The 18,935-nt window shown below is 41.9% G+C and overlaps 1 protein-coding gene across 3 annotated transcripts; it reads left to right on the top strand.

Moving 5' to 3' along the window:
* Positions 1-878: 878 nt before the first annotated feature.
* Positions 879-10,694, top strand: LOC119340917 (cysteine-tryptophan domain-containing zinc finger protein 3-like). Of its 3 annotated transcripts, none has more exons than XM_037612829.1 (12): positions 879-1,223; positions 3,306-3,354; positions 3,467-3,600; positions 3,700-4,023; positions 4,111-5,384; positions 5,668-6,017; positions 6,087-7,501; positions 7,588-7,748; positions 8,205-8,377; positions 8,839-8,990; positions 9,903-10,434; positions 10,563-10,694. In XM_037612829.1, the coding sequence occupies exons 1-11, from the start codon at positions 1,089-1,091 to the stop codon at positions 10,104-10,106; spliced, it is 4,371 nt and encodes a 1,456-aa protein (XP_037468726.1). In that variant the 5' UTR covers positions 879-1,088; the 3' UTR covers positions 10,107-10,434; positions 10,563-10,694. The 3 variants fall into 3 exon arrangements, with proteins under 3 accessions (XP_037468726.1, XP_037468715.1, XP_037468719.1); XM_037612818.1 differs by having other exon boundaries at positions 880-1,223; positions 3,306-3,378; XM_037612822.1 differs by having other exon boundaries at positions 881-1,223; positions 3,306-3,378; positions 8,205-8,365.
* Positions 10,695-18,935: the final 8,241 nt, after the last annotated feature.

Genomic DNA, 18,935 nt, shown 5'->3' with positions numbered 1-18,935 from the left:
CGACGAAGGAGGCGGGCGAGGGTTGTTGTTGGATGGGGGAGGCCAATACCGACCAGCAGGCCCGCGGAAGGAGAAGGCGGGCGTGCGCGCGTCCATCGTGTGTCCACGCCGACGCAAATCCTGCTCAAAAATGGGCCGGGAATGAGTCACCCGCGACGAAAAGCGGACGTGCATCCGTTTTGGGTCGGCACATTGGGCCACCTTTTGTGTTCGCGCCGATCCAAACGGACGACGGCGGACGAAATGGGTCGCCCCGTTGGAGTTACTTTAAGTCAGAGAAACCTATCCCGTAGATCCCAATATATTCTGAACACGTGCACACAATCTAGATAGCAATCAGATGAGCAACCTTTTCATGGTGTACAGGAACAGGTGTTTTTGGTGTGCGCCACATCGCCACACGTCATCGATGGCTCCAAAAGGTTTTACGATGGTGCATCGTCTCATGTTTGGTGGCTGGTCTGGTTGCCACGAGTCGGACACAAATATGGCAAAATCGACCCCCATCGCGTGGCGCATCAGCGCTGGATGCTCCCACGGTCTCACCAACACCAATCGCCTCACGTTTCCTTTCCAAGCATGTGTTGTTTCGCGCACACAAGCGACGATGCGACGTGCCCTGCGCCGCATTTCCCTCCCCACCCACGCCAAACAAAGTATTCCACTTCTGCTCCCCCGAGCCCCCATCCCGGCCGTCAGACGGAGATCCCGCGGCAGCCAGGCTTGCGCACGCGCACGAGGCAATATCTGGACCGCACAGGGGCCGATCGGGGAAAGAGCTAATCGCTGGTTGGATTCTGCTCCGGACTAGCAGCGCAGGTGACTAGCATCGTCCGTGCGCGTTAACAATATTTTCCTGTCGCAAAATATTTTCCTCTTTCTCCTCCCCGCTTCCTCCGAGAAGAACACACCCAAGGCGACGAGCGAGAAAACACAGAAAAATAAAATAAAGATCTAAATAAAAAACGACGCAGGATACCCTAGGCGGCGGCGGCGGCGGCGGCGGTGATCTCGGCGGCGCGGCGCGTCCGCGGTTGCCGGAGAAGCTGTTGGGGCGATCGCCGGGGATCGCGCCGCGCCGATGTGAGATGCTGGGCGGCGGGGCGCGGAGGGAGGCGGGCCACGAGGAGGGGGAGCTCGAGCTCGAGGACGGCCAGGCGTTGGGCGGCGGCCCGGACGCGGGCGGCCACGAGCTCCTTGATCCCGACTCGCTCACATACATCGTAAGCGACGCTCTCTTGCTTCGTGTTTTTTTCCTTCTCTCCGTGCGGGTGGATTGGATTGGATGGTTGATGAGCTGGTGGCACCCTGGTGTACTGTACTTGCCTTATTGTTTCGTGCACTAGTAATTGTGCTAGCTCGCTTGCAGCATTACGATTTTTCGCGTGAATTCTGCTGCGTATCAGCTGCCGGGTTTTTTATTTCTGGTTCATAATGGAGGTGATTACTAACCGGTATGGTTGTTTGTATAATCCAGAACAGTTATCATGGCTGTTGTGCCCATGGGGGTTTCTGAGGTAATTGCCAGCCCCCCTGGTCAGACGAAATGTGGTTAATGTGTTGGCTTTAGCTGATTTCCTGGGAATTATGTGTTGGCTTTGGAGCTGATGCTGGGGAATCCAGTTAGTTCCTAAGTTTTTATTCTGCCACCCCATTTTTGTTTACTGTGATTTCTGGTACATCTTTTAAGTGAATTCAGGAGCTTTCATAATTTAACACACAAACAGGTTTTTGTCACTTGCATCGGTTTAACCCATGATGATACTTTAACAGTTCACAGAATTGATTATATGGCTGCTTTCAGTTACATTTGCTCTTGGTCAAAACTGTCTTGAGATGACCGCTGACTGTGTATAAATAGAATGAAGTAAATGGCGTGGGAGATGGGCAGATGCAGGGTGTTTTTGAGCCATGGATATGTTTTCGCGCAAAGTTCGTGCTTATCAAATAAGAGATGAATATTTATCTCGTGATGCTAGATTCTGTTGTGATAGGTAACAGAACTGCTATGTGAAGAAGTTGTGCCAGTCGAGCCAAACCATTTGCTATTGTCTTGTAGTTGCTTTTGATATGCTTGCTCTGGTTCTAATCTAGAGGCTCACTAAACCTGCCAAGACATAACCCATAATTGTTTTCTCGTAGAAGTCTGTCTTGTATGATCTGAAAGTATAGAAGTTTTTATAGGCGAGCGATCTGATTCTATTAATTAAGGGAACATGTTACATCATAAAGTATAAAACTATCTATAAGAAGCTCCACATTTATTTGCCAACTAAAGGATTGACCTATATTTTTGTTGTATTAGTTGACTACCTGTCTATTCACATGGACTCCTTTGTCAAACAAGGTACCAACCAGTAGTAGCATAATCAAAAACCATAGGTGATGCAAATTTCTGTACGATTAGATGACATCTAGTTGTATTTGACTAAAACTCTCTCTATTGGCATCCTACACTTTATCATTATTTTTTTATTTCACATGTAAACATGTGTGCTGGTAGGGTTGGTAGAATGTACAGAAATAAGAACACTGTTTTGTGCATCAGGAATTTCAGTATTAGAATGCATACAGAAAGTTTTGACAAAAGTATAGTCTTCTAAAAATGGATCAACTTGCCATGTACAATTAATTGGTGCTCCTGCTTGTACCGTATAATCACCATTACTCTGCATAATCACTACTAGGTGGGTGATGAGACAGATAATAGTTGCATTTTTTTGGAACCTTGCAGAAATATATTATGGAATAGTTACATAGGAAGGTAGTATCATATGAGATTCTCTGTGTTTTAGAAATTTCATTTGATGTTGCATGATATGCCTGTTCCTATGCAATGGCATATTGTGGCTATGGTCTAAAAGGACATATGTACATACCATGTTCCATATATCTATTCATGGTTTGCATTCTTGATCCTGCTTTCATTACTGAACAGTGAGGTACGTGATGATGTTGCCTCTGGCATATGGAGGACGTAACTCATATGAGTTTGTTTGGATTGAGGGGATCCAATCTATCTGTGACATGGAGGTCTCAAACCTATAGGGTTCTTACCCCCTGGTTAATATTTGAATTCTTGGGAAATGTTAGAGCATGAACAATTTTGGTAGACTATATTTAACTACTGCTAATGAGGCGTAGATATTAGGTCTTCAACTTTAGTTGGCGTATATACATATATATTCTTAATAAATAGCAGCTTTCTCCCATGCATGCTCCTTATTTTATATGAACTGAACTTTTAAACAAGTACTTCTTTCTTTGTAAAGATTTCTAACTTCTAAATGAAATATGATGTACAGGATGAAAGACTTCAAAATGTGTTGGGTCATTTCCAGAAGGACTTTGAAGGTGGGGTACTTGCTGAGAACTTGGGTAAGGGGAATAAAAGCTGCACCCTGTTTGCCCTGTAGGGTTATTATTCTTGTACTGATGTATGTGAAAAATCGTTCACACTACATAGGGTCACGATATGGGGGTTATGGTTCATTCTTGCCTCCGAACCAGCATTCCCCTTCTGTCGCAACTCAATCTAGAAGCCCTGCAGTTCCACCAAACCGTGGCAGTGCCTCTAGATCACCTTATGTTCCAGTGGAGGTATACTTATGCAAATTTCACCATTGCATGTTTACTTAGTAGGATCCATGTGGTACATAAACATTAGCATCCTATTAAATTGTTCTGATGTGATTCCAGAGTGCACAGAAGAGTCATTTTGTTAAGAATGGATTAGATAGCAGGGGAAAGGATGATTATTGTCAAAGAACATCCAATGGGACCAATGGTAATCCTCAGCAACGGATGTTGAACAGAGTAGTCAATGGTCCTGAACAAAAGGCGCCGAAAATACGTATCAAGGTGAACAACAATAGACACTTGGCAAGAAATACTGCTGCTATCTACAGTGGTCTGGGCCTCGACATTTCCCCTTCCTCTTCTATGGATGACAGCCTTGATGGGTGCGCCGGGGCTCCTGAGCCAAAAAATCTGCCCGACGAATCTCCGCATACCATTTTGCAGGTTACATTTTCCCCATCAGTTTATTTGCCTTGGTAAAACCCTTTGTTGATTGATTTTAAAGAGTTAATCATTGTGTTGTTTGAACAGATAATGACCTGCCATCCTATTCCTGGAGGACTCTTGCTTTCACCCCTTGCAGAAAATATTCTGGCACTGAGAAAGAAGTCAGCATCTGCAAGAAAGAAACATGAAGCACCTGCAGTTGATGATGACAAAACAGAATTAAACAGAGACTGGTGTCATACGACCTCTGCTGCACAAGGTGACAAAGATCAGATGGTGCATAAATATAATTATGATGAAAAGAAGGATCACCTTCTGAATATTAAGAGTTCAAAAAGCAAGCATGACAATTCAACGATTATGAATAATGGGACTATGCCTGATTTATTGGATATCTCAGATGATAAAGATTCAATTGTACCTGGAAGTATGCAGACAGAACAACATTCACTTGAGGCATCAGCAAAATTGGTGACTGATGTTTCAAATCATCTGAAGGAAACAAAGAATGTTCCACTGAAAGGACGAATTAGGGACAAGATCCCTTTGAAAGATATTCAGTCAGTACATGTAAAAGCTGTTAATTTAGCAAATGATGATAATTATCCAAAGGGTAAAGCAAATTCAGAAGCATGTACAGCGAGAAATAGCTTTGACAACTTGAGCAAGGACAGTAAGACAGAACCTACACTTGGTCAAGGACTTGTTGATAAAATCAAATATGATTCTGATGGATATGATCATCGACTTTCTACAACTTCAAGTCAACCAAACAATCTTCCTCCTAGTGATACTGCTACATCAGTTGACAGAGACAAAAGAAAAGTGGTGCATGTAAAAGATGAACCATCACAGTGCAAAAGGGAGGAATCGGGGGGTCTAGTTAATGCAGATTCCATGGATATTATCACCGAAAATGTAGGTGGAAATCCTTCTGGAATGCCGAAACGAAAAATGAAAATTTCCTCATTGCAAACTGTTCCATCCGGGAAGAAGCTCAAGGTTAAAGCACACAAGCAATTGAGCAATGGCATCACTCGAAAATCTCATGGTGAAGATAAGAGTGTGAAGCCTGAGAAGGAGACTGTTTCATCCGGAGAAACTGATAATGGCAGGTCAGATGGTGTAAATGATGGTGACCACAAGATATCTCCCTTGAATTTTGACAGATCAGCTCCTGTGCCATCAGCATGCATGACTGGAGCTATGGAATCATCTGTGGCAGTGCCTGTGGAACCTATTTTAATAAACGAACAGTGGGTATGTTGTGATAAGTGTGAGAAATGGCGCCTTTTACCCTATTGGATGAATCCAGATGTACTTCCCAAAAAATGGCGGTGTAGCATGCAGAGTTGGTTGTAAGTTTCTGCAAGAGACATTTTCTTCAGTTTTAGTTATTTTTATGCATTTTCGTAGTATCTATATCCTCTAATTTCTCTGAATTGCAATAACTCTGGAGTAGTTTTCCTTCCATTCTATTTTTAGATTTTATTTGTGCAATATTTTCAAACCGTTACCTTAGAAGCTCCTGCACATATCTCTAGTTATGTGGTCATGTATAAATTTTCAGTGTGCAAGTGTTGCTTGAATATCTTGTTTACTATCTGCATGATATAATGGATAGGTATTTGTAACTTGTAGGCATGGAATGAATAACTGCAAAGTAAGCGAGGATGAGACCACAAAAGCCCTTCGTGCAATGCCCCCTGCACCTGAAAATAATATTAGTGTGGATGTTCGCCATGATATTGCTACCTCAGGCATATGCGCAGCTACGATTCCACCAACTATTCAGGGCGATATAAAATCCATCGCTACATCAGGGACACTGAAAGTTGATTCCAGTGCAAATACATCAAATAATTTAAAGATGGGTGAGATGTCAAAATCTTCGAAGAAGCTAGAGGCTCCTACAAGTAGAAATCCTGATGATGTTGACTGCTTCCCTAAACAGAAGGGAAAACGGAAGCACATAGGATCGTCAGATGATGGTGCAAGTCTTGAGCATTTTCTCTCTTCCTAATTTCAGTCATTTGATTCTAATGGTTCAATTTATGCAGGTGAAACTGTTGCAGTAGACCGGCTGCATCCAGAATCGAAGAGCAGCAGTGTAGGATTTGATCATGATAGTCTTAGGACATCAAAGAAAATGAAGAAAGAACCTAATGAGCCAGCCAAGCATCATCCCTCTGAGTTTGAGATTAGCAAAAGCAGTCCTTCAATCAAGGGAACTCCAAAAAGCTTACATCGGTATAGTGGTGTTTCACCTAGCATGGGAAAGTATGGTTCATCTTCATTAGTTAAGTGCAATGATGATAAAATTATCTCAAATGGGGGCATCAGGACTTCAGATGTAGGACGATCCGATGTTCCAGAATTGTCCATTAAGAATAGAAAATCGAAACAAAGGCAACTAAGCAAGCGTGGTCCGGACCCTGTAGTTAGCAATGCCTTTCCAAAGCATACTGTGGAAGAAGCTTTAAGTGAAAGTAATCATGCCAAGGAAAACCCTATGCCAGAGCTGAATTTTTTGAAGGCAGATGATAGGAAAGTTGCCCATGCCAGAGGCCCCATTGCTGGAACTGATAGTGACAAAGAGTGTTTAAGTGAGCAACACCAAGAGAATACTCATCTCCAGCAGCATTCACTGCTCTCTCAAAACTCCATGAAGAAAAATATGTGTTATGCACAGGCATCTGCAGCTGCTACCTCCAGTTCATCTAAGGTGTCTAGCTCCCACAAGAGTAAAGTTGATTTTCAAGAAACAAGGGCCTCTCCTGTAGAGTCAGTTTCTTCTTCACCCTTGAGAACTTCCGATAAGAATCTTGTGGATCAGCATAAAAGGTATCCAAGTGCAGTTGCAGAAAAAGTACTTTCTCAAGAATCAGGAAAAAGCTGTTTGTCATTTTCCAAGGAAAAAAATGATTTTGGATCTGGTTCCGATCATGCTAAGGCTCATGGTTCTGGCTGCCTCAGTGGAGATATGCAGAAGGATAAACAAGACAATGAATGCTCAAAAAATGAAGATTCTGGACTTGGTACAAGGAATGGTCTGTTGAATCCAGTGAAGGTACAGAAAGTTAATTCACACGTCCTTTCAATACGTGGCAATGGTGATGACAAACTGCCACCATCCCTTCAAAACGGGAAAACACCACCTCATCTTAGTTCAAACCAATGTGACCATGCAAAGTTGACTTCTGGGAAACATCCAGTACAGGTTAAGCCTGATAAAGGGGATGCAGAACAGAAGGATATGAAAACAAATCCATCAACTGTTAAAGGAAGCAAGCAGCAGCCAGCATTAAATGATTCATCAAATGGCGATCTCTCGTACAAGGCAAAGCAACTAAAGAAGGCTGTTCTCGAAAATACAAAACAAGCAACTCTTAGTCGTGATGCTTTGAATCCAGTAAACACATCTGTGCTACTGAAGGAGGCTCGGGATTTGAAGCACTTGTCTAAACGTTTAAAGGTTTGAATATTTAGTAAATTACTCGAAACCTTTGTGTCTATGTTTTCATCCAGAGTGTTTCCCTTCATGTGCATCCCTTGTTGCAGGAAAAGGGAGATGACCTTGAGAGTGCTAACATGTGCTTTGAGGCTGGCCTGAAATTTCTCCATGTTGCATCTCTGTTGGAAGCTCCGAGTATTGATAGCTCCAAGCAAGGGGATTCTATACAAGCTATGAGACTATATTCCGAAACAGGAAACCTCTGTGGGTAAGCAACAATGCCTTCTCTTTAAGATTCAGACAGTATGTCTATCTGTTAATAGTATTTGGTTTGATATACCCTATCTTCATTGCTACTTATTCCTGTAGCTAGTATTTTAGAGCTTCCATCCTTTGTAATCACATGTTGCTTTCTTGCGGACAAGCCTTCATATTTACTCCCTCCGTTCCTAAATATAAGTCTTTTTAGAGATTCCAATATGGACTACATACGGAGCAAAATGAGTGAATCTACACTCTAAACTATGTCTATATACATCCATATGTAGTCTATATTGAAATCTCTAAAAAGACTTTTATTCAGGAACGGAGGGAGTAGTTGCTAATTGATGGCAGTTCTACTTATTTCCTCAACTCTTACTGTCTTACATACATATTTTAATGCCATATGATGCCCACCTGCAATGAGCTATACTAATGTCTCACTGTTGATTTGTTTCATTAGATTTTGTGCCCGTGAATTTGAGCGACTTAAGAAAATGGCAAGTGCTGCTTTGGCCTATAAATGTGTGGAAGTGGCATATATGAAGGCTGCCTTCTACAAACATCCTGGTGCTATTAAAGACAAACATGCATTGCAAGCAACATCTTTGATGGTTCCTCCAGGTTTTCCCTCAAGTTGCGTAGTTATTTAAATAATTCTTGCAACCTGTCATAATAAGGGCCTGCTTGAGTGTTTGGTTTGAGAAATAGATTGGTCTATCATGAGGCAAGTGATCCAAATTTTTTTTCGGTTAACCTTATTCCTCAACTTTTATAGAATTGCATGGTGATGAACTAATACACCTTATTTTCCGATCACACATAAAGTCCACTTTAAGGGTTATTAACGGATGATCCTAGGACTGACACATTCCTCAAACCAAATATACCTCCAAATTAGGCACACTTAGTGTCTGGTCGATATTAATAAAGCGGAAGTGTGTCAGCTTTTATTTGGAAGTTATCTTTCCCGTGAGATTTATTAGACAAAGGCAACCTTCATTTTATCTTTGTCATATCAATGCGAATAAGTTCGCCATTCATCTTTATTGAAACGATTGGCCTTCTGATTGTTTAATTTCTTCTTTTTGGGCTAGCTGAGTCACCGTCATCTTCTGCCTCAGATGTTGATAATCTGAATAACCAGAGTACAGCTGCTAAGGCTATTTCAAGAGCTTTGTACTCTCCTAAAATTGGTGGCAATTCCATACCCCGGAACAATCATCACTTGATGGGGTTGCTTGCTTATGTAAGTTACTGTTTTTGACATTCAATATCAGTATCATGAGTCCTATTAGATTTGTTGGAGCTAAGGCTTTTGATAAATGTGAATGACTGTTGGTTGATAACTTATAAAAACTTAGCATTGCGCAAGCTAGTAATTCTCTATTCGGTGATTCATCATTCGGTTTACTGCAAAACGATGCACTTTTTGCTGTAGAAACATGATATTCTCATGGATCTTAATGATTGCAAAAAAAATCATCTCGCTTCCTGTTCTGGCAGAATGTTTTCCCGTGATCTCCAGTTTGCTAGATAAGGTGAAGTATGGCACCTGATGGTACTGAAGAGTGGATATATAATTAGAAAAACTAACTGTCTGCTGAAAATTAATGATGAAGGGCATCCAACTTCTCCTTTTGTTTCTCTATCTAAGTATGTGACAGGCCACTAACTACCAAAAATATGTCCCTCATATATGGTGAAAACTAGAATATTACTTCCTTCTATTCCACATCAGATTAGTTTGACTTCATTCTCGCACAGACGGTGTAGTCATTTGCTCTTATTGTGCAGATGCACTTGTTTTACAACTGCAGTGGCATTGCCTGCGCTAATTTCTAGTAGTTTAGAATAATTAGGTCTTGTAATGGAAACAAATTGAAAGATGCTACTGGATACTTTATATTCCAGGTAATTCAAATTTAGAGAATACTAATAATCTTCAACTATTTGGTTTGATGTTACAAGTTATCTTGTTAGTTCAGGCTGACTAGTTATCTAATTCACGGTAACTAAAAGACAACATATATCCCGGTCACTGAAGTACTGAACTACTCTAATACACTGCAATGCATCACAAAATTTCTTTATGATCATTCAGTAAAATGTCTGTTCAATTTGCTAATAGAGTATTTTATTTCTTGACTGTTCTTTGCAGGCAGATGACATAAATTATGCATTTGACGGAACCAGAAAATCACAAAGTTCATTAGCTGCTTATGTTACTGATATTGGAAAGGGTCAGGTTGATGGTAGTGCTCTTGTTAGGGAAGTCCTTGAATTCAGTTTTCACAATGTCAAGGGCCTGCTACAACTGATTCGCCATTCATTGGAATCCATCAACCATGAAAGTGTTAAATAATAGAACAAACATTTTTCCTGTGAATAGTGATATATGATGGCAGGTTGCTTCGGCATTTCTGTTATAATGGTACCACCAAATGGGTGTAAGCGTGAACCGGGATGAATCAGTATATTAGTGTGAATGAAGGGAGAAGGGGTCACATTGCCATCGTTATTACCTGGAAATATTCTTTTAGGGTGATCATTTTGACCTCTGCCAAATGGGTTTTAAACCAAGAGTTAGCCTGCAGATGTAAATTGCTACATTCCAAGTTCTCAGTTTTGATGTATGTTGAGTTACGGAATTCAAGTTATTGAAGGCAACCCGACTGTTAACTGTTGTACCGGTAAGAAATATTTGTGAAATTTCCCTTTTTTCTTTTCTTTGGAACATTGCGTCCTTCTCATGCCTGAGTGCCCTCTACTGCCTTGCATCTATGTTTATTTGTCACGGATATAATGATTTGTTAAACAGGGAGAAAATTGCAGTAGGAGCATGTTAAACCTACAAACTTTTAAATGAGTGGCCACAGAAGCTTAGGTGAGGGCTCAGGAGAGCGGTCTAATTCCCCCTTCTGCAATTGGTCTATTTATGAAGGTTCCAACAGGCAAGAATCTCCACCATCCCTCAATATCTATTTGTTTAATCATGCATTTTTAATTGATAATTACAAGGAAAAAGTTTTGCATGATTGCATCTTGTTGGTGTTTCTGCACTAGATATGTTTGATAGTCCATCGAGTAACAACGGTGGCAAACTAAATGTATGTGATTCCTTTTTCTGATTATCATGGAGAAAAGGGGAATATTTACTTTAATGGGTGTTAACCAACTAGCATGCAATGATTAATTGTGATTACTTGTTCGAGAAAAACTAATTTGTGCTTCCTATTTGAATTTGTTTGAAGCCTTTTTTGTAAAAGCCATGGTAACTTTAGTAAACTCTGGCCAGGTCTGGTGGAAATTTATGTACCAAAGTCTATTTGCATGCTTATAGCTTTACTGATGTAGGAAGAAGCACATTGACCTCTGTGCTGTGTTTCAGTTTGGGAGGCACACCGGGAGATGAAACCGCTAATGAGCAAACTCGCAGAGGCTGGACGAGGACGTCGGCAACCACCTGACTCTTAAACTTGTGTACATATGCATCACCTTAAGCTAATTGCTGCCCATTTTTGCCCCATACCTGTGTACATTTACATAGAACATCACAGTAAACAAATGTAATTATTTTACCGATTTTGGTTGACATGTGTTGTTCTTGTTACCTGACAAAGTTCATTGTTTTGCTTAGAATTAACTGATTATCAAGGCGCCATGTAACCAAATGTTTTTTTTCTTTCTTTTTTTTGCTGCTGGAAGCACAATTTTTGGGCTGACCTAACAACAAATGATGACGGCAGTGTGTGCTTGTCTGACTGTTGTTCGGGGTCCTGCTTCAGCGATGCCGTTGTAATGACGTATGAGTGATGTAAATGCTCCTGCTGTTATTAAGAAAGAAAGGCATTTTTTGTTTCCTTTTTTTAAAACTGCTCTTCTTTGGGTTGCTTTTGTTGTTGGTGCTGCATTAAGAGGATTGGGAATAACGCGTAGGCCAACATTCGAGTAACTGAAATGCCATGCTTTGTGGACGGATCCTTACTGCATAAATTGAAAAGTCGATTTGTTTTGTACCGAGCAAATCAAGTCATATACATCAACCTATCACAGGTTCTAGAATTTAAAAACTGCAAACAAAAAAGAAGTTCTGTCCCGGTGAAGCTTGATTAGACATCGGGTGGTGGCGAATGTGTGTAGATTGAGCACCATGGTTACCACTCCAAGCGCTGAGCCGAGAGAACAATATACCATGACACCGTCGCAAATTTTACGAAGACAAGATATCAACGTCATTAACATCTCGTCGTGTCATAAAAATACAGCACGATAACCAAATTGGAAATATCCGCTATGAACTATGCCAAACTCATGTCTACGAAAATCCATCTCTGTACCTGAGCTCATGTGCACCCGCGCTGAGGAAAAATTCAAAACAAATACTAGAAGAATTCAAAGAATTCCTTGAATTTGTTTTGAATTGTTACGAATTTTTTCCTAACCGGGTGCGGATGAGCCTGGGCACCGAAACGCCCTACTCTATTTAGTACTACCTCCGTCCGGGATTACTAGGTCGGAGAGCAGCTTCGCAGTGTCCGTTTTTTTAAAGCCCTGCATTGAGTTGTTGCATGCATGCAGATGTTTCATTGGTTGCATGAAAAATAATCATTGCTGGCCACATTGCTTTGCTCCGTGAATAGAACCCGCACCCTCCATGTGCGCTGCTTGATTTGTTGCATGCAAGAGTTAGCAGGAGAGAGAATATGCGAGGTATGGGGTCCAAGGATTAAAGTGAGCCAAATAGTAATTAATCCCACAGCGTCTTGGTCCATGCAAACCTGCCATCCGGCCCTGTAAACCCGGACGGAGGTAGTACTTCCTATATATACTACTTAAAACAAGGACGCGGAGAAATTGATCCCGAGCACCAGTGATCCCGGATGAACAGTAAAATTCAAAAAATAGTAAAAAAATTCAACAAAATCTGAAATTTCTTGTCAAGAAACTTTGATGTTTTTTCTACACGCGTGCCAATTTTCGTGATGAAATGACATTTGTGAAGGTCTCAACAAAAAAAATAATCATGCTCCAAAAAAACTGTTTTTGGAAGCATTTTGGAGCATCAATTTTGTTTTTTGGCCGAGACCTACATGAATGTCATTTTGTCATGAAATTTTGCACGCATGTGAAAAAGATATCAATGTTTGTTGTCAAAAAAAATCAGATTTTTTTAACTTTTTAAATATATTTTTGTTCGTACCGTAGTAAAGGTGCCCATGAACTTGAGCTCACAATAGCACTTTCGTTAAAACAAAGAGTAGCGTTCCTTTTTCTGTCGGCAGAACGCTTCTTCAACCAGTTCTCTCCCTTCCCACCATGTCTCTCTGTAAGTGCATCTAGTGCCACCCCTAGTTGGTTTTGGAGTATTGACGACAAAGTTGGTTGAGGGACTAATGCGTTTGTGAGAATTGCAGGATAACGCAGGTAGTGTCCCTCATTGATTCGGTTTACCTACCGGAGATGATCCCCTAAAAATGTATGAAGACATTGAAGACAATGGTGGTGTGTGAAGATATTCACACTAAAGTCTATGACATGAGAAGACAATGAGTGGAGACTATGGAGCGCGAAGACAGCGTTGTTTCGTTGTTTCCTTTTCTTCTTTGTTGAGTCATAGGAACCACCGTACTGTTAAGTGGGGTCCAAGTGAACAAAGCCAGAGCGACTGAAGTGATGCTCAACCCAAATCCTATGTCTTCGAGCGAAGACAATGAGAGCAAATCTTATCCAGAGCTGGATGAGTCAGCTTTGCTTGTAGCCCAAGTAAAGTTGCCGTGTGTGTTTGAAATCTGACCGTTGGAACACGTGTCAGTTCCTTAGTGACCCAGGGTCATTTCGAACATATCAGGCCGGGTTGCCTTGTGGCTATAAATAGCCCACCCCCTACACCATAAATTGGTGGTTGCTCGGAGTTAGTTTACGGCTTTTGTCGTTTTGAGAGCAACCCACCTCGAATCCTTTGAGAGAGAAATCCTTGGACAAAGCCCAAACACCTAGAGCCAAAGAGTGTTAGGCATCACTGAAGTCTTTCTGTCTATGTGACTTGAAGACTTATTACACTTGAGGACTGTGTATCCTCCAGCCGGTTAGGCGTCGCATTCTGAGCATCCAAGAGTCATTGTGGATTGCCGGTGAACAAAGTCTGTGAAGGTTCGGAAGTCTACCTTGAAGACTTACCAGAGTGATGGCGAGGACTGTGTGTCCTTAGCTCAAGGGGTATAAGGTGAAGACGCAGTCTTCTGAGTTGAATCTCAGCCTCCCTAACCAGACGTATAGTTGTCACAGCAACTGGAACTGGTCCAACAAATCTTGTGTCTTCAACAAGTGACTGGTTCTATCTCTTCCCTCCTTTACTTTGAGTTTGTCTTCGTGAAGTCATTGCTTAACTATCTTATCTGTTTGACTTCATTGCTCGACTATTATCATTGATTGGCTTCATACTATCTTCCATCATGATCCTTACTACCTTGCTGCTATTAGTCTTTGTACGTTCACAATTATTGCATACTTGACTATGGCTTGCTTGTTGTAGTTTATCTTCCGCTGCATATTAATTAGGTCATTTCTATTGTTTGTCTTCGAAACTTCCACGTTTTGAAGACTTGGCTAAAAATCGCCTATTCACCCCCCCCTCTAGTCGATAACTAGCACTTTCAATTGGTATCAGAGCAAGGTACTCCCTTGTTCTGTGTGATTCGGTTTAACCACCTGGAGTTTAGCTATGTCGACTGCAGGGATAATCAAAGTCTCCGCTGCTTGCCCCGTGTTCGATGGAACTGAATATCCCTACTGGAAGAATAAGATGCGCATGCATCTTGAAGCCATTGATGTCGACCTCTGGTATGTCGTCAAGAACGGCGTTCCAAAAACTGGTGAAGGTGTCACCCCTGCTGATGTCAAGAAGTTCATTCAACTGGACTCGACTGCAAAGAACATCATCCGTGGTCATCTGACCAAAGGACAGTATGGCCGTGTGAGTGCTCTGGAAACGTCAAAGCTAGTCTGGGACTGGCTATCCAAGGTCAACGAAGGCGTCTCTACACAGAGAGACCAGAGGATCAGTGTTCTTCGCAATCTCTTCAACCGCTTCAAGAGAAACGACAATGAAAATGTCCAGCTCACGTTTGATCGCCTCACCGACATCACAAATGAGCTTCAGGCTCTCGGCGCCACTGAGATCACTAAGCATGAAAATCGTCAAGACGCTGCTGAGATCTCTTGAAAGCTCCTTTGACACTCTTGCCCTCATGATACAAGAACGTCCTGACTTCAAGACTCTCGATCCGTCTGATATACTTGAGAGGCTCAACACACATGAGTTCCAGCTTTCTGAGAAAAGAGATATCTATGGCCCCAACTATGGCCGAACTCGTGCTTTGAAGGCAAAAGTTGTTTCCTCATCTGAAGAAGAAGAATCTGACTGTGGTTCTGATGATCCTGAAGACATTGAAAGGGAACTTGCTATGCTTGTGAAGAAGTTCCAGAAATTCACCTAGAAGAAGGGCTTCAGAAAGTCTTCACGATCCAGTTCAAGAAATAATGAAGCTTCCACTTAAGACAACAAGAAGAGAACATGTCACAAGTGTAAGAAGCCTGGGCACTACATCTCTGAGTGTCCTCAGTGGGACAACGAGAAGAAGAAGAAGAAGAGCAAGGAATATGACTCTGATGACAAGAAGAAGAAGAAATCATCAAAGTCTTCTTCCAAGTCCTCATCAAAGTTTTCATCTCATAAGAAGAGCTCATCTGGCAAGGCTCGTGCTTTTGTTGGCAAGGAAATGGATTCAGAGGAGGAGTCTGCTTCTGAGGAGGCGGAGGTGGAATCTGAAGTTGAGTCCGACTCTGGCGTTGCAAGTCTAGCTCTAGCCACAACCTACGTTACCAAGTCCATCTTCAACTCTGAAGACAATGACTCCCACACCAACGCTGATGATGACAAGGACGATCCTGCTCCCACCTACTGCTTCATGGCACGCAGTGCCAAGGTAAAATCACGCGATGCTTACTTTCAAACATCAAGTGAAGATGACTCTGATTGTGAATCTAAACCCAGCTACAAAACACTTGCTAAAATTGCTACTGAACAACAAAGGGCTATGGAACATACTAAAAAACTGTTAGACAAAAGCGATGACCTGTTGGACGCGGAAATGACACGTTCACAGTCCTTAGTTGAAGACATAAAAAATCTTCATGCTAAGTATCAAGAACTTGAAAGTCTTCATGAGACGCTCTCAACCACTTATGAAAAGCTCTCCTATGATTATCTTCAAAGGAAGCAAGAGCTTGATAAATTGAAAGCGACTCATGAAGATCTTCAAAAGGAGAATGAGTCATTTCGCGCTCAACAGATCAGTTCCGCTCAGGATGGATTTGAACCACCATGTTTAAAATGCATTGAGCGTGATAACGCTGCCTCCGTTACTGAATGTTCCAATGTTGATACTGTTGCTTTGTCTTCAACTACTGATGTGGAAACTAACCCCTCTACTGAGGATACCACTACTATTGGTGATGAAAATGCTAGGTTGAAGACATTGCTTGAAATAGGGATGTATAAAAGTCTGAAAGGGCATCAGACACTTTGTGATGTCCTCAAAAAGCAGATTCTGAACTGAAACCCTAGGAAAGAGGGTGTTGGGTTCAAGAGGAAAATGAATGCTAATGGTTCCTACTGGAAGCCTGAGCAGTATCCCAAAACCACATGGGTTGCTGCAAAAGAACCTTTAGTGGATCCATCCACTTTATCTGGCTTTACCTGTGCTAATCCTATTATCATTGATAAATCCTTTGATGCAAACTATAAACTGTTCAAAAATCAGAATGGTGAAGTGTTTGCTAGGTATATTGGTACTAACTGCAGGAATGGACCACCTATGAAGAAGATCTGGGTTCCCAAAAGCTGTCTTGAGAATCTTCTAGTGAATGTCATCATGACACCACTTGGGAAGAAGACAAACCCCAGACCAAAGGCATCATATGGTTCAACGGCTTCATATGAATACAGGACTCACTTGAGTCACCCTAACGCCAATGTTTTGCAGGGAAATAGTACTCCAACTTATGAATATGAACGTGTGTCCTCAAACTGCCATGTTCATAGGACTAAGAACTTTTCTGCTTATTCATATGAGTATCGTTCATCTCCTGCAAGGCTATTTGCTAGGGCTTCAAAGCCAAAATTCTCAGATGCTGCACTTAGACTCATTGCTTCTAAGCCACCCCTGAAGATGTGGGTGGTGAAGAAGAATTAACTCTCTTTTGCAGAATATGGTCTCCAGCCAGCAATCAAAGGCGTCCGATATTATTGCTGGGGACCTAAAACACAAAGGGACGCATGATAAAATGACTTACTATGTATTCCACATATGAATCGCTTACCTGTCATACTGTGTGTTCTAACCTTTATCTAAGCTGTGATAATCCTAGTGTGCGCCAAAATGCTTATGCTTCACAACATACCTTGTGAAGCCTATCCTCCTAACTACATTGTAGGGTATGACACCTCGTGCTTCAGATTGGATTATGGACAGCGGATGCACTAATCATATGACTGGTGATCGAAGTCTTCTCATGGACTCAACCTTATGTCCATCCGACAAGAGTCAAATCACATTTGCTGACACTGGTAAAGGCAAGGTATTGGGTCTAGGTAGAGTTGCAATCTCAAAGTATCAACACATGGATAAATTGATGCTTGTTGAATCCCTTGGGTTCAACTTAATGTCTGTCTCAATGCTTTGTGACTTGAACATGATTGTGCTATTCAGAAAATATCGTTGCCTTGTACTAATGGAATTTGACAAGTCTCTAGTCTTTGAAGGGTATAGGAAAGATGATCTATACATGGTAGATTTCTCAGCAGGTCCACAGCTTGCCGTATGTCTTCTTGCAAAAGCTTCAGAATGCTGGCTCTGGCATCGGAGGCTGGGGCATGCTGGCATGAGGAACTTACACACACTCGTCAAGAAGAAGCATGTCATAGGCATCGAAGGTGTCAAGTTCAAGAAAGATCATTTGTGTGGTGCCTGCGAAGTTGGAAAGATGACTAGGGTGAAGCACCCCTCGAAGACAATCATGACGACATCTCAACCCTTTGAGCTGTTGCACATGGACTTATTTGGCCCTACTCACTACTCTACCCTCACAACAACATCGTGCCTCTATGGCTTCATCATTGTTGATGACTACTCAAGATATACATGGGTGCACATAATTCTCTACAAGACTGAAGTACAAGATGTCTTCAGACGATTCGCCAATCGAGCAATGAACAACTATGGTGTCAAGATCAAGCATATAAGAAGTGATAACGGCATTGAATTCAAGAACACCGGGCTTGATCTCTATCTGGATACAATGGGAATCACTCATGAGTTTTCTGCTCCATACACACCTCAGCAAAATGGCATTGTTGAGCGCAAGAACAGAACCCTCATTGAGATGGCTCGAACAATGCTCGACGAGTACAAGACACCAAGAAAGTTCTGGCCTGAAGCTATTGATACTGCATGTCACATCATCAACCGTGTTTACATCCACAAGCTTCTGGGCAAAACATCCTATGAGCTCCTTACTGGCAAGAAGCCAAATGTCAGCTACTTCAGAGTCTTTGGTGCTAGGTGCTGGATCAAGGATCCCCATCACAAGTCAAAATTTGAACCCAAAGCTCACGAAGGCTTCATGCTCGGTTATGGAAAGGATTAACACTCTTACAGAGTCTTCAACCTCTTCCACTACAAAATCGTTGAAACTGTGGACGTGCGATTTGATGAAACCAATGGTTCACAACGAGAGCTCCTGCCAAGCACATTAGATGAAGCTCCTTCCAGCGAATCTATCAAGCTAATGGGAACTGGTGAAATCATGCCCTCTGAAGCACAACCTGAAGAGGAACTTATCATTTCTGCACCAAACCAACCTGAAGACAATGCTCAGACCGAAGACAATCCTCCCAATGATGACAATGATCAGCATGAGCAAGGGCTTCGTCCAGTTCATCCTCGTGTTGCAAATGAAGTACAAATTGAGAAGATAATTGATAGCATCAATGCACCTGGTCCACTTACTCGCTCAAAAGCAACACAGTTAGCAAATTTCTGTGGCACTTTTCATTTGTATCAATAACTGAACCCAAGAAAGTTGCTGAAGCCTTTATGGAACCTGAATGGATTCAAGCCATGCAAGAAGA

Source organism: Triticum dicoccoides, chromosome 1B, assembly GCF_002162155.2.
Source record: "Triticum dicoccoides isolate Atlit2015 ecotype Zavitan chromosome 1B, WEW_v2.0, whole genome shotgun sequence".
In the NCBI taxonomy this organism is placed as follows: domain Eukaryota; kingdom Viridiplantae; phylum Streptophyta; class Magnoliopsida; order Poales; family Poaceae; genus Triticum; species Triticum dicoccoides.
This window is presented reverse-complemented; position numbering and strand designations above follow the sequence as displayed.

Coding starts and splice junctions, on each gene's coding strand:
- LOC119340917 (XM_037612818.1), top strand. CDS start 1,089: ATGCTGGGCGGCGGGGCGCGGAGGGAGGCGGGCCACGAGGAGGGGGAG. Junction 3,601..3,699: donor CACCTTATGTTCCAGTGGAG/GTATACTTATGC, acceptor ATGTGATTCCAG/AGTGCACAGAAGAGTCATTT. Junction 7,502..7,587: donor ACTTGTCTAAACGTTTAAAG/GTTTGAATATTT, acceptor CCCTTGTTGCAG/GAAAAGGGAGATGACCTTGA.